A 16,871-nucleotide genomic window follows, 5' to 3' on the forward strand; every position below is an offset into this window, starting at 1 on the left:
ATATGTATTTCCATGTTGGAGATGGAGAAGTGTGAGCAGAAGGTAGAGGGGCATTTCTACGGGTCCAGAAATGTAGTAGCCTTCATTTCCCCTGTGGTAGGGCGGTAAGTTTGTGGCTCTAGCTTATAGATTTATTTATTTTTACCTCAAATCACCATGTTGGTATCATTCAGCCTTAATAGCAAATAAGGTTCATCATTTAAAGTATAAGTGCTACAATAACAATTCCGCCCCATGGTGCCCAAAAGCAGATCCACTGGTCAACATTTGAAAAACAGCCCTTGTCTTCCGACCACAAGGGATACTAACAGGCTTAAGAGGTTCTGTTTCTAAAAATTGAGATTTCTAGTTGGGGGTTTAAAACTCTTTGTGTTAAATATAATCTGTGACTTGGTCTCTGGAGAAAAGCAGCTTTTCTATTATATCATTATCAAGAGGACAATTGTGGTCAGTGCGAGGCGTTAAGTGGAGTCCCCCGACCCCTGAGATAAAAGGCCCAGTCGGATCTACTTTCCTAAGGGGAGGCAGCGTGCCTGCCATACTGCACTGTGCTCAGAGGCGGAGGGATATCAGAAATCTCCTTAGCATCACTGTGGTGAGTCTTGAGAAGCAAGGCAAAAAATATCACACTGCTTGTAGTGGATTGGTGGATCTTTCCCAATCTACTGGGAGAGATAACATTAGTGTACAATCTTCCCGACAAAGCGGTTCGGTCATGAATATGTATTAAGGATTGCAATGTCCCGCGTTCAGCTGTAAAAAATAAAAAGACACTTATGTAAAGGAGGGATAGAAGTTCTAGACATACAGCTCCGTCTGAAGGTATGTCCTAGAGCCCATGTGCGATTTGCGTTACCCAGTTGCTTGTAGAAGCTTTCAGCCACAGATACACCTTCATTACACTGAACCTGCCTGGCCTATTGAAGTAGCACATAGTGGAGAATTCATTTCCCCACATCAATTCAGTCTTAGCAGACCTCACTGAGCAAGCTGCGGTCATTTCCACCTAAACCGACTCCACCGAGTTTAATCTTTGGATTAAAACATTCTTAATCCGGTGATGTAATTTTCGGCGAGGTGGATTTTTGTAAGAACTACTGTTTATTTAGGCCTGAACATTTGTAAAAGGTCAGATTCAGTTTTGCAAGGTTGTATCTATGGCTGTCAGTTGGGCTTCCCTTCTTTGAGGAAACAGCAGAGAAGGTTCTGCTGCTTATGCAGGAGGGAAGCCTTGCATTCTGGCCGTGTGAATGTAGACTCATTCATGTACAAACATGAACAGAAGAGATATATAAAAGACAAAAACAAAAAAGATTTAAATATAGGAACATATAGAAAATATTAGACTTCCATACGGTCTATATGCAAGAACATTCTTTAACAGTTTTTAAAGGACTTCCAATTGCCCCTCTTGAAACCTCAATGTATCGCCTCAAACGATAATATTTAAGACAATGAAAAAAGCACCACAAAATTCATCATAAAAAAAGAGGTCTAACCATACAATGGTATGTACAATGTATGCCAACAATATGAAAGATTGAAAGAATGAGAGAGAGAGAGAGAGAGAGAGAGATTAAATCCACTTATCAAACTCCCGAGTCCATCATGCAGGTAGTCATTTACATAGGAGACCTGAGGAGTATCACTGTGTACAGGTGGACGTGAGGGTCAAACCCGCTACCCCCCAGTCCCAGAGACACAATGTCAATAAGAGCTCAGTTCAGGATTTATACACAAAGCACTGGTCCTTCTAGGCCTCTGTGTTGTCTTTTTTTTAGAGGGAAAATAAGAGAAAGAGGGAGAGGATAACGCAAGAGTAAGCAAAGGTGAGTTTCCGAGGGCAAGGGACAGGGAGAGAGGGAGGAGGGTCCACCTTTTCTGTCTGTCTACCTCTTTCTTTTCTGTGCAAAGGAATGTCAGAGAGTCTGGGAGGCCCCTGGGGGGGGGGGGGGGTCCCTAGGGTTCCTCACTAGGGGTGGCTGTGGCCTCCTCGCTGTCGGATGACCCAGGTGACTTCGGGGAGGGCTTGGCCCCCTTTTCCTCCTCGTCCTCCTCGTCCGCCTCCTCCTTGGGGGTGGCCTTGCCGGGGCTGTCCTTGTCGGGGCTGTCCTTGCCGGGGCTGTCCTTGCCGTCCTCGGGGCTGGTGCTGCTCTGGCCGTCCTGGCCCTCGGAGTTCTCCAGCATCTCCTGGATGAGCGGTGGCATGGAGCCCGGGATCTCCATCTTCAGCGAGATGACGCGCTCCGCGCCTGCCGGAGCACACATGGGAAACACGTCTACTGTAGGTACCAAGTCTCAATCCTCTAAGGGTCCAGGTGGCCACAGTCAGCTCAATGGTCATTCTTACGCATTACTGGATCTTACTGGATATGCACTGTGTGTGTAGGTAGGGAGGTGCGTGTTCATGTGTGTGCAGAGAGGCGGCGGGCGGGCTACCTTTAGCGCTGATGCTGCGGAGGTCGGTGATCTTCATGAGGGTCTTGGGGAACATGTGGGGCTTGCTGGGCCTCCTCTTCCTCACGTAGATCTTCAGGGCCTCCAGCAGAGGCTCCTGCAGCTGGTCCACCTTGGAGGGCTCCTCCAGGTCCTGTCGGTCTGAGGCCACACACACACAGACACACACACACACACATCATAGAAGACATCATTAGAAACTATGATACAAATATATCATAACTGCATGATCTTTTTATTAATTTTTTGACTGTGAATGTGAGCTTGTTAGAAACAAAAAAAATCAAGCCCGTTATTAATAACCTGGGTGGTTTTATTCCTGAGGCCTGAAGTGCCTCTCATGACCAAAGGGTGGCACTGTGTGTGCGTGCATGTGCACGTACGTGTGGGTGTGTGCACGTGTGGACATTTATGTGTCTGTACAACTCATCAGCTGGTGCTGTTGCAGACCCTGGCTCCTCCCAGCCACAGAGTGGGATTCCAGGGGGAGTCAGAGAGCTACGCTCTCCTGGATTACGCAAGAGCATGTAATATTTGGCAAGGCTCTGGGGATTCACGCCTCGGAATGGAAACTTAGCCCTGATGCACCAGTGACACGCCTCGTAGAGACAGAGGAATGGAGGTGGTGGTGGAGGGTGGGGGAGCTATATTAATCTGCACTGGCTCTGATGAGTTGCTTATGCCTTTGGGTATCCTTGAGAAACATTCAGAAGAAGAAAAAAAAAAAAAGATTCATTTCCTGTGAGAGGAGCAGGAAAACAACATACTTTTATACGCAGGGACGCTAAGATACACACACACACACACCACCTTCTCACACACCACATCTCACACCCCTTCTCACACACAGATCATGTCTCACACACACCTTGTCAGCTCCCACACGTCACACACACTGTGTATAATCGTGTCTCATAGAGAGTGACCTTAGTTTGACCGGAATCCAGACTCCTCCCTCCAGGTTTCACAATGGTTCTTATCTTCTTTCCTTACAAGTCCTTCTTTACTGAATAGCTCCTTGGTATACACTTGTTTAAGACTGTATTACTATAAGCCCTGTGTGTATAATAAAATCATGATTCTCGTGTGTGTGAGTACATTTAAAGCTGAAGTGTTGAAGTGAACCAGCAGACTGCTCTTCATATTCACTGTCAGGCACAGCTGTTCCAAACATCTATTCAAACTTCTACTTCTATTCTCTTTAACCCCCCCGCAAAGTGCCCGCCGGTGCCCACCTCCGGAGATGAGACAGATGGCGCTGAGGAGGCCCGTCTCCGTGTCGTCCATCTCGATGGGCAGCAGCTGGTTGGCGAAGGTGAACACCAGGTCTGTGAGAGGGCCGAAGCCGGCGTTGTGCATCTGGGTCCGGTTGAGGGTCAGCCCGTCTGAGAAGGTCATGGTGTCCTGGTCCGGGGTGTAGCGCGTGCAGATGCGCAGGATCTGCCAGGTGGGAGAAGGAGGAGGGCTGAGAGTGGGTCTTTCGGGAAGGCAAGTGGAAGACAAACGCTGCCACTGTCAAATCTGGATCCTGAACACAAAACAACCTGTGGAGGAAGTTTGAAGAGAAGTGCTGCCCACTGGTACACGTCCAAGTCACCTTTGAGTTATCATTTGTTTCCTAGTTTGTGTCTGTGAGAAGGAGAAAGAGACAGTCTAATGAAGAGGCAGACGGGTGGATGTGATGCCTATAGCGCTCTTTGAAGCCAGTTGAGTGGGCTGGCGCTGACAGTGAGTGGCAGGCGCGTCCGCAACATGAAACAGAATAATACATGACTGTTGGCGGTGACTCACACCGGCTGGCCAGGCCCGGCGTAGCACACACACACACACACACACACACACAACAGCACATTAGCACACACACACATACACACGTTTGATCCTCCCTCTCACAACTTAAATCCAGCACCGCAGCACAATAGGCCGGCCATGCCCTTCACTATACAATTCTGTCAGTGTGTGTCTGTCAGAGTCATCTCTGCAGGTCTTCAACTTCTCACCTTGGTGCTTCCGAGAGTTCAATTCCAGTGGCTTGTCACTTTTGACAATACCACATCAGCACTACAAATACAACTACTATTACAGAAAATCCCCATATCTAATCATAGAGCACACCTAGATTATCGTCCATGCATACACATACATGCACACACACACGCAGAGAGAGATAATAACAGGCCCTGTTTTCTCTGATTCATAGCTTTGTCATCCAGGCCTGTGTGCTTTAATAAGTCCGGAAAGTGATACCATCAGAGGACAAAGCCCAAAACCACAGCAGCTCAAAACAAATACCTAGAAACGGAGAGAGGGACAAGAAAAGAAGGGGAGAGTGAGAGCGAGAAGAGAGGGAGATTATATATATATATATATATAGAGAGAGAGAGATAGAGAAAGGGGAGAGAAAGAAAGAGATAGGACACAAAACAAGATAAGGGAAGGGCCTTCTCAGGTCAGCCAGAGTGCCGGGGGTCCCAGCTATGAGGAGTGGAGCAGGTCAGGACACACCGACTGGGCTCCGGAGATAAGTGCACATGATGTGGGCTTGAGACAGGGCACTGGGGGGATCGCCCATGGAGGTGGAGACAATCCTGGTCCTGCTCCACCCCTCTCTCTGTCTCTCTCGGTGTGTCTCTCTCTCCCTTTCTCTCTCTCTCTCCCTGAGAAGGGCTAATCAAATCAATGCCTCTCCTGGGTCTGGAAACTTTGCTACAGCTCTGCATGGATGAGATCCCAGAGAGAGAGAGAGAGAGAGAGAGAGAGAGAGAGAGAGAGAGAGAGAGAGAGAGAGAGAGAGAGAGAGAGAGAGAGAGAGAGGAGAGATGGGGAAAAAGAGAGGGAGAGAGAGAAGCAGGGAGAGAGATGGTGGGCATGGGGAGAGGGGGAGGTAGGAAAGGAGGGAGGGTGGAGGAAGAGAAACAGCCGCTTCTCTTTTCCGTCTCATTACCGGGACTACATTAGTAAGTTGCTTCGCTCCTCAACAACACCCAAACATACAAACAAACAAACAGACGCTCAGCTGCCGGCAGTTCATTAACTACTGTACTCCCTACTCCAACAAAACACACCCTGTTTCAGACAGAAATTATACAGAAACAAGAAGAACTATACTCAGTCCATCCCAAACCAAGTTAAAAGCTGAGAAATGTCCCAGAGTCAGTGATCTGTTCACAGATGGCTACGTAAAGATCAATTAATCTACACAAGGATCGACCGCAGGGATCAATTGACCCAATCTCCCATTGGCTGGCTGAGAGAGACGTCCAATAAGATCCAAGAGAGGTGGATCTGAGGTGAAGCCAATTCCCGTCAGGTTTGAGCTTATTGACTGTCTAACTGCTGAAGTGCACAAATGCTTTTAAAAGAGATTCGAACACACTAAACATGACGGAGTACTGAATTAGACGTCATCTACAACAGAGATAATTGTGATCAAGTGTTGTCCACCCACCAGAATGTCCAGGCAAGCAGCTTTGAGCAGCGTGATCTGGTCAGCGATGGTCAGACCGGTGAAGCCAGGCACTCGTTTGGCAAACTCCACGATTTTGATAATGCACTTGGTGGCCAGCTCACTGAACTTGTCCCAGAGGCCCAGGTCCAGCCGCACACGGTGGTCTGCACTCGAGTTCTGTAACAGACACATACACACACACACACACACACACGCATGCATTCGCACACACAGACAGAAAATGGAGAGAGATTTTGTTAGGCGAAGGGGCGGGTGGTGGCATCAGACACTGAGAGCTGCTAATGATCCCCCTCACCCACACACTCCCCCATCCCCCTGCTCCATATGTGTCAAACTTATATAAAGAATACCAGCTCCAGAAGACTGCAGCTGGGAAGCACTGTGGAAATAGTTAGTGTAAATACACTGAGCACAGCACAGCAGAAGAGGCTGTGAGGCTGGGCTGGGGCTGGCTGCGGTAATGAGTGATTTTGAGTGGGATGTCTCCGCCATGATAGGAATCAGCACTGGAGTTGTGACAGGTAGCACTGAGGGCTTTGAAGTGAAAGGCACCATTAAAAGAGCCAAACTCTCTGTATGGGCCAGACCCTATGCAAACTCAGACAGGAAGAGATGGAGGGAGAGGGGGGGGGGGGGCATGAGAGGGAGACATAAACAGAGAGAGGGGAGAGATATATGATTGAAAGAGAGGAGGGGGAGGAGAAAGAGGCTCTGTGGAGAATGAGAGAAGCAAGACCAAGTTGGAGGAAGAGAGTGAGAGAGAGAGTGAGAGAGAGAGAGAAGGCTCAACAGGCCCAAAAATACCATAGCGTGTGTCTCAGGAGAGGTGAAATGTGGGTGGGTAAACATCTCACTCCATGCCCTTGTTATAAAGTTGTTCAAAAGACTCCAGAAGTTCCGCCGTCCGGACGTGACAGCAACTCCCACTTTACATTCCAGGAGGATTTCGGTCTCTCCCACGTATTGACAGTCAGATCATCTCTAAATACGGTATTAATATTCACAGTTATTCTTCAGGCCACCATCATCAGCAGTTTGTCTTTGGTGAAAGCGAGCGGCATTAGAAGGCCAGGGAAAGTCCAAACTCAGCAGACGAGATGAAAAAAAACCCTGAGCAGATCTGTGGAACCAGGGGAGGATGGACAGAATGTGGGAACGAGAGATGAGAGAGGCTTGGCGTCAGAGATAAGCGAGAGATTCAGTCGGGGGGAGAGAAAGACACGGAGGGACGGAGGGAGGGAGAGGAGAGAAATAGAAGAAATACAAGAGAGGAAAGACAAAAGAGGCAAAGGGAGAAAGCAAAAGAGAGAGCGGGAGCGAGAGAGCATCATATGGGGAACTGGCTCCATTATTCCGGGACTGTGTGACTCATGGTGCTCTGGATCTGGGGCTGTCGGCTCAGCAAGCCTGTGGATGGAGCAGCTGATGAGCGTTTGTTTGTTTTCCGTTAGTTTACATGAAATGGCCCATCTGTTCAGGCTGACTGGGCCTCGCCATGTGTTCATAGCAAGGGCACACACGTACTCTCTCTCTCTCCCTCTCTTCCTCTGTCCATTCCTCGCTCTCTCCCTCTCCCTCTGTCTATCACTCTCTCTTTCTCTTTCTCTATCACTTTCTCTCTCTCTCTCTCTCTCTCTCTCTCTCTCTCTCTCTCTCTCTCTCTCTCTCTGTCTCTCTCTCCCTGTCTCTCTCTCTCTCCTTCCCTCCACAACATGCACACAGGCAATCACACACAGGCTGTGTTAAGACCTGCTACTCTTGTTAGCCCCAATGGGGGAACAGAAATAAATATGTATGCGTTTGCATGTGTTTGGTTGATAACGGTTTATACTGGATTGCCTCCGCTAAACAGGGACATATATGGTAACGAGGGCCACAGGACAACGCAGGCTGAAATATGTTTCTCTGTTCTGTCCCCCAGCCGGGGCACCGTCAGCTGCAGGTCAAAGAAAACGGAGGCACACCATTTCCCTTTGACGTCTGACAAATACAAATTCCTGGATGTGAGCCCTGCCATTTCTTCTCCAGCTGACTGTCTCTAGTCAGACAAACAGAGACATATTCACCCGGTCACCGGCTCTTTATAGTCTGAAGAGCTTGAAGAGAGCATCTCCCTCAAGCACAACACAGCTCATTGTAATGGCCGCCCATATAGACGGCCCATTGTGCTCCGCGCAGCATCCATCCCCTGGGGCTGTTAGCGCCAGCGGTTAGCCGTTAGCAGGGAGCCTGGACACTGGAGAAAACAATCCATTGTCTGGCCGAGAGAGAGAGAGAGAGAGAGAGAGAGAGAGAGAGAGAGAGAGAGAGAGAGAGAGAGAGAGAGAAGTAGAGAGAGACAGAGATTGGAAGATAGACAGAGACGCGGAGCGAGAGATCACTAAATATGATCTGGGGTTAAGTGAGAGGCGCATTAGGGCTGAGCTTAAATCACTGGCAACGAGCAGCAGCAGCCACTGCGCCGCTGCGGACGCCCATTCTCCTGACAGACGCCTCCTGTGATGGGGGAGAGGTGGCGATGGAGGGGGAGAGGGAGGGGGAGGGGGAGGGGGAGGGGAGGTGTGCGTGCGTTGGGGGGCTGTGATATTAAAGTCACTCGTCTTGTGTCTCCCCTGGGCGGAGGGAGGGAAGGAGAGAGAGGAGGAGGTAGGGAGGGGGGAAGTTTCACTGTTATCCCTCCCTCCCCCACCCTACCACCCACCCCCACCTTCCAATCTCAGTCAATTACCCGAGTCCCATAATTCAATAGAGTGAAACAAGGAAGTGGCCGGGGAATTCTAATTTCATTTAAGAGCATTTATCCAAACAAATTAGACAAGTTGCAACATTATAAAATAAGCTGCCAGTGTAGAAACGAGAGCAGCTTAGTTCATCACCAGGGTGCTATGGCTTGGTGTGTGGACATGCAGAGAAAGAGAGAGAGAGACAGAGATAGAAGGGTATACAGACAGATAGACAGAGAGAGAGAAAGGGTGAGAGAGAGAGAGAGAGAGAGAGAGAGAGAGAGAGAGAGATAGAAGGGTATACAGAGAGATAGACAGAGAGAGAGAGAGAGAGAGAGAGACAGAAAACAAACACACCAATATGCTACCTGTGACGAATGATGACAGCAGAGTATGGCTCTAATATAGCTAATATCCAGCAGCTCATCCACACAGCAGACACCTCCTTGAGGCGAGGGCCACAAATCCCTTATGTTATATTTTGTCTTTTAAACTGCCAGGGTCGTTCTTCATCATCATCACTGTCAATGAAGCGTTATTCATTGTCAAACTAAGCCCTCTCACTCACCCGCCTATCTCCCCTCACCCAGCAATGAACTCCTAAATCACTGCAGACTAGGATTTGAATATTTCACCGCATAATTGGAGCTTTAACCTAATCTAGGGGCGAGTGCGCTCCTCTTCTGTTTCCTGTGCGGAGGACTCAAAAGGCAAGTCAGGAACCAATTGCTTGTAATAATGAGGAACTTCTCACAGTCTGTGAGCAAGCATAATTACCACTGATCCAGATTAAGGCTTTATCATGGGGGGACTACTGCCAGTCTAGCTGCTACCACACATTGGCTCCTGTCAGGACTGGGGCTTCCTTTGTGCAAATATATTTCCTCTTGGTTACGATCTCCAACTCAAAGACTCTATTAGTTGAAATGAGGGTCTGACTGGTGAGATGGTGGTGAGGTGAGACAAGCTGTTTGTTGCTCACATCAAATTCCAAAAGGAGATGTTATTATCTGAACACACGATAAACCCCCCCTAGAATTGTGCAAATATTTACTACCTCGATTTAGCTTCGCTTCAATTTCAATACAATCTGGCTATCTAGCTTGAAATAAATGAACTGAGAAAATAACTGAGAAAATCACAGCAAAAAAAAGCTACATTTCCAGGGAGGTTTCTTATTTATACAGTTGGACTGTTTAAAACCGCACACAGCCCTTGCAAAGGCTACATGCCTGACATCTGTCATGAGACTTGTTTAATCCTGCAGACAAGGGGAGGTTCGTGGAGTGTGTGTGTGTGTGCCTGCGTGTGTGTACCACATTATTACTAACACACATCTCCCCGTCCATACTCCAAAGTATTCCCGACAATACACTCTTTGTGTCAATCACTGCTACCTCACGTTGAGCGCTATCTATATGCAAGTCAGTCTAAAAACAAACAGATTAGACTGTCAGCTCTGCACAAGTCTGCCATGCCTACCTGTCAATCGCAAGGTCTGCTATCTCCACCTGCTATCAAGCTGTCAATCACACTCCATTTCCTGACTATTTACCTGTCAAAGCCTCCCAAAACACTGCCCCGCAAAGTTATGCAGCATGGCAGTCCATCTCCATGTCAGTCTACCCTGCCGTGGGCAAGTACATGTCTGACACAGGTATTTGCTCCAGAGGGTTTTCGCTCGTGTTTTTTCGTCGATCTATCACATCGTCAAGGACCACTCCCAGCGCAGGAAAACTGTTACAGCTACATGTCCTTTCCCATCCTGTCCAATGATACCAAGGTTAGCCAGGGAAGGCAGCTCGACCATATGAATGTAGAGTGGTATCAGTCAGAGGTGCCAGGCCTTGTCTGAGGCCATGTCCCTGTAGAAAACTTGGTTTGAGGCTGTCTCACTGTTGACAACCTGATCTGAGGCCATCCCACGTCGGAGAGACAGACATGCGTGCACCCTGCCTGACGTGCACCTTGCCTGACGTGCACCTTGCCTGACGGGCACCCTGCCTGACGGCACCCTGCCTGACGGGCACCCTGCCTGACAGGAACCCTGCCTGACGTGCACCCTGCCTGACGGGCACCCTGCCTGACGTGCACTTTGCCTGACGGGCACCCTGCCTGACGGGCACCCTGCCTGACGGGCACCCTGCCTGACGTGCACCCTGCCTGACGGGCACCCTGCCTGACGTGCACCTTGCCTGACGGGCACCCTGCCTGACGGGCACCCTGCCTGACGTGCACCTTGCCTGACGGGCACCCTGCCTGACGGGCACCCTGCCTGACGCCAGTCATTTCCAAATCAACGATGACGCCTGCTGAAAAAGGGAAGGAGGACAAAGTCTTCAGAGCGACAGGGGTTTGCAGTGATCAACTAAGCCCCGGCTCCCGTCAACAACTCCCACCGCCTTTGATACCGACGCAGCGGAGGCAGATCATGACGCAAGCTGGATGGATCAGCCTGCAAGTATTCCACTTTTCCGAGGCGGGCGGGATGGGAGGAGTCTCTGGGGCTGGCGTGATGGCCCGCGCTCCTGTGAAGGCACACCCACCCGGGCGCTGACACTTCCCCGGGGGTTCATGTTTGATGTCTTTGCTCTCCCGCACGCAGTCGCCCTCTCATGTCGCTTCTTCTTAATGTGTTGCAACATGTGAAACGCAGGCGTAAACAAACTGAGCCAGCCCAGAGTGTGATCTTTAGCAGACTGTCTGAGTCTGTATCCTCATGGTGGACATGCTGTGCATCGTGACTCTGTTTGATTCCGAGGTCCTGTCGAGGTTCACGCTGTAGATGTTTCGGGGAGTAGCTCAGTGCTAAAAGCTGCTTGAATGCCTGTAGGGGCACTGTTTCAAATATGGATGGTTCAGATCAGCTTGCTAGGATGTCTGATTTCAGTTTTCCCTCAAAATCGGTGATCACATGAATGGGGGTGTGAAGAAGTGAAAACGTGGAGTTCGATATTGAGGATTTGCTGCGATGCGGTCTCATAATTGAGTGCCCCACCTGTATTAAGGGGGGATTTGGAATACAGTAGATGACATTGATTATCTGTGCAGTCTCCAGTCAGAGTTACTCTAGCGGGCAGGAATCCAACAAATACACATTCTGCCGTCAGAGGGGTCAGAGGGGTCAAAAGGAGGTCGTTGAGTTGGGTTGAGTGGTCTGATCAGGTATCAGGAGACTTCCACGTGATCGTACGCCAATAATTCGATCAGGTCTGAAGCTCATTAACTGAATCCCTGCATACAAAGCACTCAGTGTCCACGGTGTTTACTGGAGGGTAATCTGTTGTGTCGTGTGTTAGCATGTACGTGGGTACGTGTGGGTATGTACCTGCAAGGTGCGTGCACAGATGCATGTGTTTGCGTGTGTGAGAGTGTGTGTTCCATGGCCGAGGTCTCACCGTGGTGTATTTGCCCAGCTGACAGAGAGAAGGGAAGGTCTCCTGGTGAGCCTTGCGGATCTTCTCTATGATGGTCTCCAGCTCGGCTGTCATCTCGTAGCTCTCTGCCAGCTCCGGCTTGGGGCTCTCCTTCTTCTTCTTGTTCCTGTCGTTCCGAACGGCTGGGGGAGGAAGAGAAGAAGAAAGGAGGGTGTTATATGTCAACAATGTCTCAGAATTCTCAAGGAAAAACCCATCTCACATGGGTACATGGACTGGTCTCATGTCAGGGCTAATATCAGTGTCTGCAGACAGCCATTGGAACAATTTAGACTGTTTTTCACTTGTGTGGTCTGCAAACTTTCACTGACTTGCCCTTGAAGTACATTGTCAAGGATACCTTGAGTGCGTATGTCTATTAAATGTCTATTCAATAGGATTCACATCATGAGATACTCTATTCAATTCTATTCACATGAAGGCCATGGGAAAACATCCTCAGTTCAAACACGTCAGACAAATGATACATTAGAACTCAACTACAGGCTTGAATTAGAGACAACAAATAAAACTTTTATTATTTTCAAGAGTCCTTGTTAGTAAGTTGGGGGACCCGTACCCATCTGAAGGCCAATGAACACTTTAACTTTGCTCTTCCGAAACATGTTCATCTCCTACCTGCGAATGAAAGAACCAAGGACACATTCAGCCCCAGACAAACACACACAGCAGACATTCCATGGTGGGACAGCCCGAAGCAATGAGGTATGGGTCAGGGCACAACCAAAGACCCAAAAGTCCTCTGGTACTCCACAGAAACCCCCCTCAGAGGAACTCCCCCCCCCCCCCCCCCCCGGGGGTTCAGAGACGGGCCGAGGGTAACCCGGTCCTTTGGGCTCCCGAACTGACAGAGTGCCATCGCTACATTGAAGGCCTGTGATCAGCCCCAGTCACCTCCGTAAGATCCGCTGGGGGCCGCTGACGGTGCCACGACCCCCCAAGGGAGCTCCTCGCAGCCAGGGTACACAAGACAACAAGCGCATCTTCCTCTGCCCTAGTTTACAACGAACAACCCTTTCATATTCACAGAACAAAGCTGGCGTGCAGAACCTTAAAAGAAGATGAAATAAAACTACGTATCGAGAAATATATTCATGAGCGCTTTTATAAGCACTGGCCTAGATACAGAATAGGAAAAATGTAAGAACTTTATAAAAGGGTGTGATGCCTCTGGAGTAGGCCTTTGAAGGCACAACCGGGATAATCCCGTTTGGATAACCTCCTCCCATAAAAAGCCTGAGAAGGTCAAACTGTAGAAATAAACACAATATACATACAATACCACTGACAATGTGCACAGACTTCCTAGACCACAACATCCACATGAGGACTTAGCCTAGGTGCGCCACCAGGAGTTTATTGTCTCTGCATATGGCTCCACAGTCGGAACAGTGAATCCTGTCCACTGTTCTGTCAGTAGCCTTTATAAGCATTTAATCCCCCGCAACTGTCAACTCAATCACCCTAATGGCTAGGTGGATAGGGTCTTTATGGAAGGCAAGGAAGGCGTGTGTTTTGGTTGACAGGGTGGGTGTGGGGGTGGGGTACCTCCACGTGGATTAGTGTCACTGTGGAAGGGCAGTGACATCACCACTCTGGCGATTAAACAATCCATATTGTATCTTGACCTAGATGTGTCAGGCCTATATGTGGATCCTGTGTAAATAACTGACCCTGAATGAGAAGCTGTGATCCGTGCGTAAGGTCGTTTAAACGAAGCCCCGATGATAGTGATTCAACTAATGACTCGGCCAGGACCCAAGCGGTGGGAGGGATTCGAGAGCACTGTCAGGGAGGGGCTCAAACAGCACAATGCATGTCAACTCTGACCTCTTTACAGGAGGAGGTGTAAGCACCGCCGACACACACACTTACGGTGCGGCACAGAGGAACCACAACACAAACAGCAGAGGAAGAGGGCACAGTCCACAGGGAGCTGTGTGTGTGTCCTGTACGAGGGTATGAGACACAGGCCAGGGCTGATGGCTGTGCTCTATTTGTGCTCGTCTTCCGTAATCCCAGGCTGCCGCGCCGATCGGCCTCGGCAGCGTCTGAGACACAGCAGAAGGTCGCTGAGTGATTCACGTCGGAGCCAGTAAACTACTGAAGGACGACCGCTCCGGGCCTCTGGGGGGGGGGGGGGGGGGTACAAACCACTTACATCTCTTGAGGACGCCATCTGTTTTGGCCTGTGTGGACCTCGTTTGAGAGAGGTTGATAACCATAGCGAAATAATACACAAGGACGCATAAGCCTTATTTTGGGATCCTGCAGGGCCACAGATGAATGTGGAGGGCTGGGTTCACCTTCCAATGAACAGTGCATGGCCCAGTGCTGCCAGGCTGGGGGGAGGAGGCCTGGCTAAGCAGACTTCCTCTGGGTGGTAGAGCGGGCCTCCGTCCAGCCTCTCCTGGGCTCGCTGGGAGGGATGAGCTGCTGGAGGACGTGGGTCACTGGCGTCAGCACTAAAGGCCGGTGATCACGGTGTGGGGGCTAAGCTGGAAACTGTGACTGATCCCCTTGCCTTGTACACACACACACACACACACAGCTAAAACACACGCAAAAGGACAAACACACATACACACAGATAAACATACACGCACACAGACAAACACACAGCTTCACACAGATGGCAAGGGGGGGATGTACATGTGTTGGGGAAGGGGGGGGGTCATCTGTCAGGATGGGGTACACACTATGCCTGGCTAGCTGGATAGAAGGCTGGGTGCTGGGTGGTGGCTCAGGAGGCTAGTGAGCCGGGAGACATGATTCAGGAAGAGAGAGGGACGTGATGGCCACACGTCCCCCGGGGCGATCAATTACCCCTGCACTCCAAGAAAATGAGTGTCACTGCCAGAAGACACATCTAAATGATGCATCGGACAAGAGGCCATGAAAATAGATGGCGTTTTAATTCCCAGAGACGGACAGGGGGGGGGAACTTATCTTGATGACTTTCTACCCGGGAAAACAGCTCCCAACATCCTAATTAGAGGCTGTGCTTCTTTTTCTTTACCCTCTCTTCTCAATTTGAATTCGAACAAAATGATTTGTGTTTGCACGGGGTTTTCTCACCGACAAAAACGCGAATCAATCCATTCGGAACACAAACACCCTCGAGGTGTCAAGTGTTGCTGTGGAGGGCCGTCGAGTTCTGCTCCGAGTGGCCGTTTAAAGACGACACTCGAGTCCGTCGCCGCCGCTCTCAGCGGCAGGCATTTCAGGGACACTCTTTATTGAGAAATGTAGAACCCCCGTCTCCCCCCACGCACTCTCCCTCCCCCTCTCTCTCCCTGGCCATTGTGGAGTATCCTCCAGACACTTTACTGGTCTGCTGATTCTCCGGCGATTGCGGGGATGACGATGGATGCTCGGGAAGGGAAACACTGCAGCAGACGGCGTGGATGGTGGCGGACGTCGTTTCCCCGAGGCTGCGAGGGCCGGCCATCTGTGCTCGGCGCTCTCCGACAGATGCACCAGTAAATAAACACGATATTTCTGAATGGCGTGCGTTCCAGCAGAAGCCGAGTGTCCATAACACATTGTGTGACTGCCAGGTGTGTCTCGTGAAACGACGCATAATTCTCTGGTGCCGGCCGGGGAGAGGGTTTAACCTAATGGCCCTGTCGGGATGGCTGTCAGACGGGACACCTGCACTCTGACAAGTTGACCTTGCGGCGGGAGAGTGATACTGATACAACTAGCCGTGGGGAGCTGGCTCCCAACCAGACGACTGGCTCTGGTCAGAGGACAGCGGTGCGCGTGGTGTAAATGCGTGCTTGTGTGTTTGTTTGTTTGTTTGTGTGTGTGTGTGTGTGTGTGTGTGTGTGGTGAAAATGCATATATTTTTGTGTGCGTGTGTAAATGCATGCATGCGGGTGTGTGTGAGCTAGAAAGAGAGAGAAAGTGAGATTGTGTGTGTGTGACAAAAAGAGTGAGAGAGAATGTGAGCGTGCGTGTGTGTGTGTGTCAGACACCAGTCAGAGAGCCGAGAGATCAGCAGTCCTTCGGTCTTCCTGAGGCCTGCCTGTGATGTCAGAGAGCAGGGGACGGAGCAGAACAGCGTACAGCAGAGCAGGGTCCTGCCTGTGATGTCAGAGAGCAGGGGACGGAGCAGAACAGCGTACAGCAGAGCAGGGTCCTGCCTGTGATGTCAGAGAGCAGGGGACGGAGCAGAACAGCGTACAGCAGAGCAGGGTCCTGCCTGTGATGTCAGAGAGCAGGGGATGGAGCAGAACAGCGTACAGCAGAGCAGGGTCCTGCCTGTGATGTCAGAGAGCAGGGGACGGAGCAGAACAGCGTACAGCAGAGCAGGGTCCTGCCTGTGATGACAGCTCTCTTGTCCCCCTCTGGCATCCCACACTGGGCTGGCGCCAGTCCACAGAGCACAGCAGAAGCTGACACACAGATGAGTCAGGCCAGATGCCTGGAGCTTTGTCTTGCCTTTACAGTCCCCTCCTCACACACACACACAGACACATACAGACAGCCACCCTCCTTCACAGTTTCAGCAGATACATTCTGGATCATATCAGATCTCATGAGGCTCAGGGCCTCATGGCCGCATATAAGAGAGATGATAGGAATAGATAATGGAGCAGCTGGACACACACACACACACACACCTAACACACACACACCTAAGACACACACACACCTAACACACAGTTCGTTCCTTTGTTTTCAGGAGTAGTTATCTGCAGATATCTGCACATGACAACCCATCAGCAGCCCTCCAGAGCATTCCATTCCCTCTTCTTACAGAAGGTTGGAGAAGTTAGG

At 50.2% G+C, this 16,871-nt stretch overlaps 1 protein-coding gene across 1 annotated transcript in view; it reads right to left on the minus strand.

Moving 5' to 3' along the window:
- Positions 1–1,959: 1,959 nt before the first annotated feature.
- Positions 1,960–16,871, minus strand: part of LOC136961751 (retinoic acid receptor beta-like) — a 33,075-nt gene continuing 18,163 nt past the window's right edge. Inside the window, exons 4-8 of the mRNA XM_067255165.1 lie at positions 12,048–12,208; positions 5,906–6,082; positions 3,693–3,897; positions 2,440–2,598; positions 1,960–2,252 (exon numbers count right to left, since the gene is read on the minus strand). Coding sequence (XP_067111266.1) covers positions 1,960–2,252; positions 2,440–2,598; positions 3,693–3,897; positions 5,906–6,082; positions 12,048–12,208 — 995 coding nt within the window. The remainder of the gene's footprint in view (positions 2,253–2,439; positions 2,599–3,692; positions 3,898–5,905; positions 6,083–12,047; positions 12,209–16,871) is intronic.

The sequence above is a fragment of the Osmerus mordax genome, chromosome 18 (genome assembly GCF_038355195.1).
Source record: "Osmerus mordax isolate fOsmMor3 chromosome 18, fOsmMor3.pri, whole genome shotgun sequence".
Lineage (NCBI taxonomy): Eukaryota > Metazoa > Chordata > Actinopteri > Osmeriformes > Osmeridae > Osmerus > Osmerus mordax.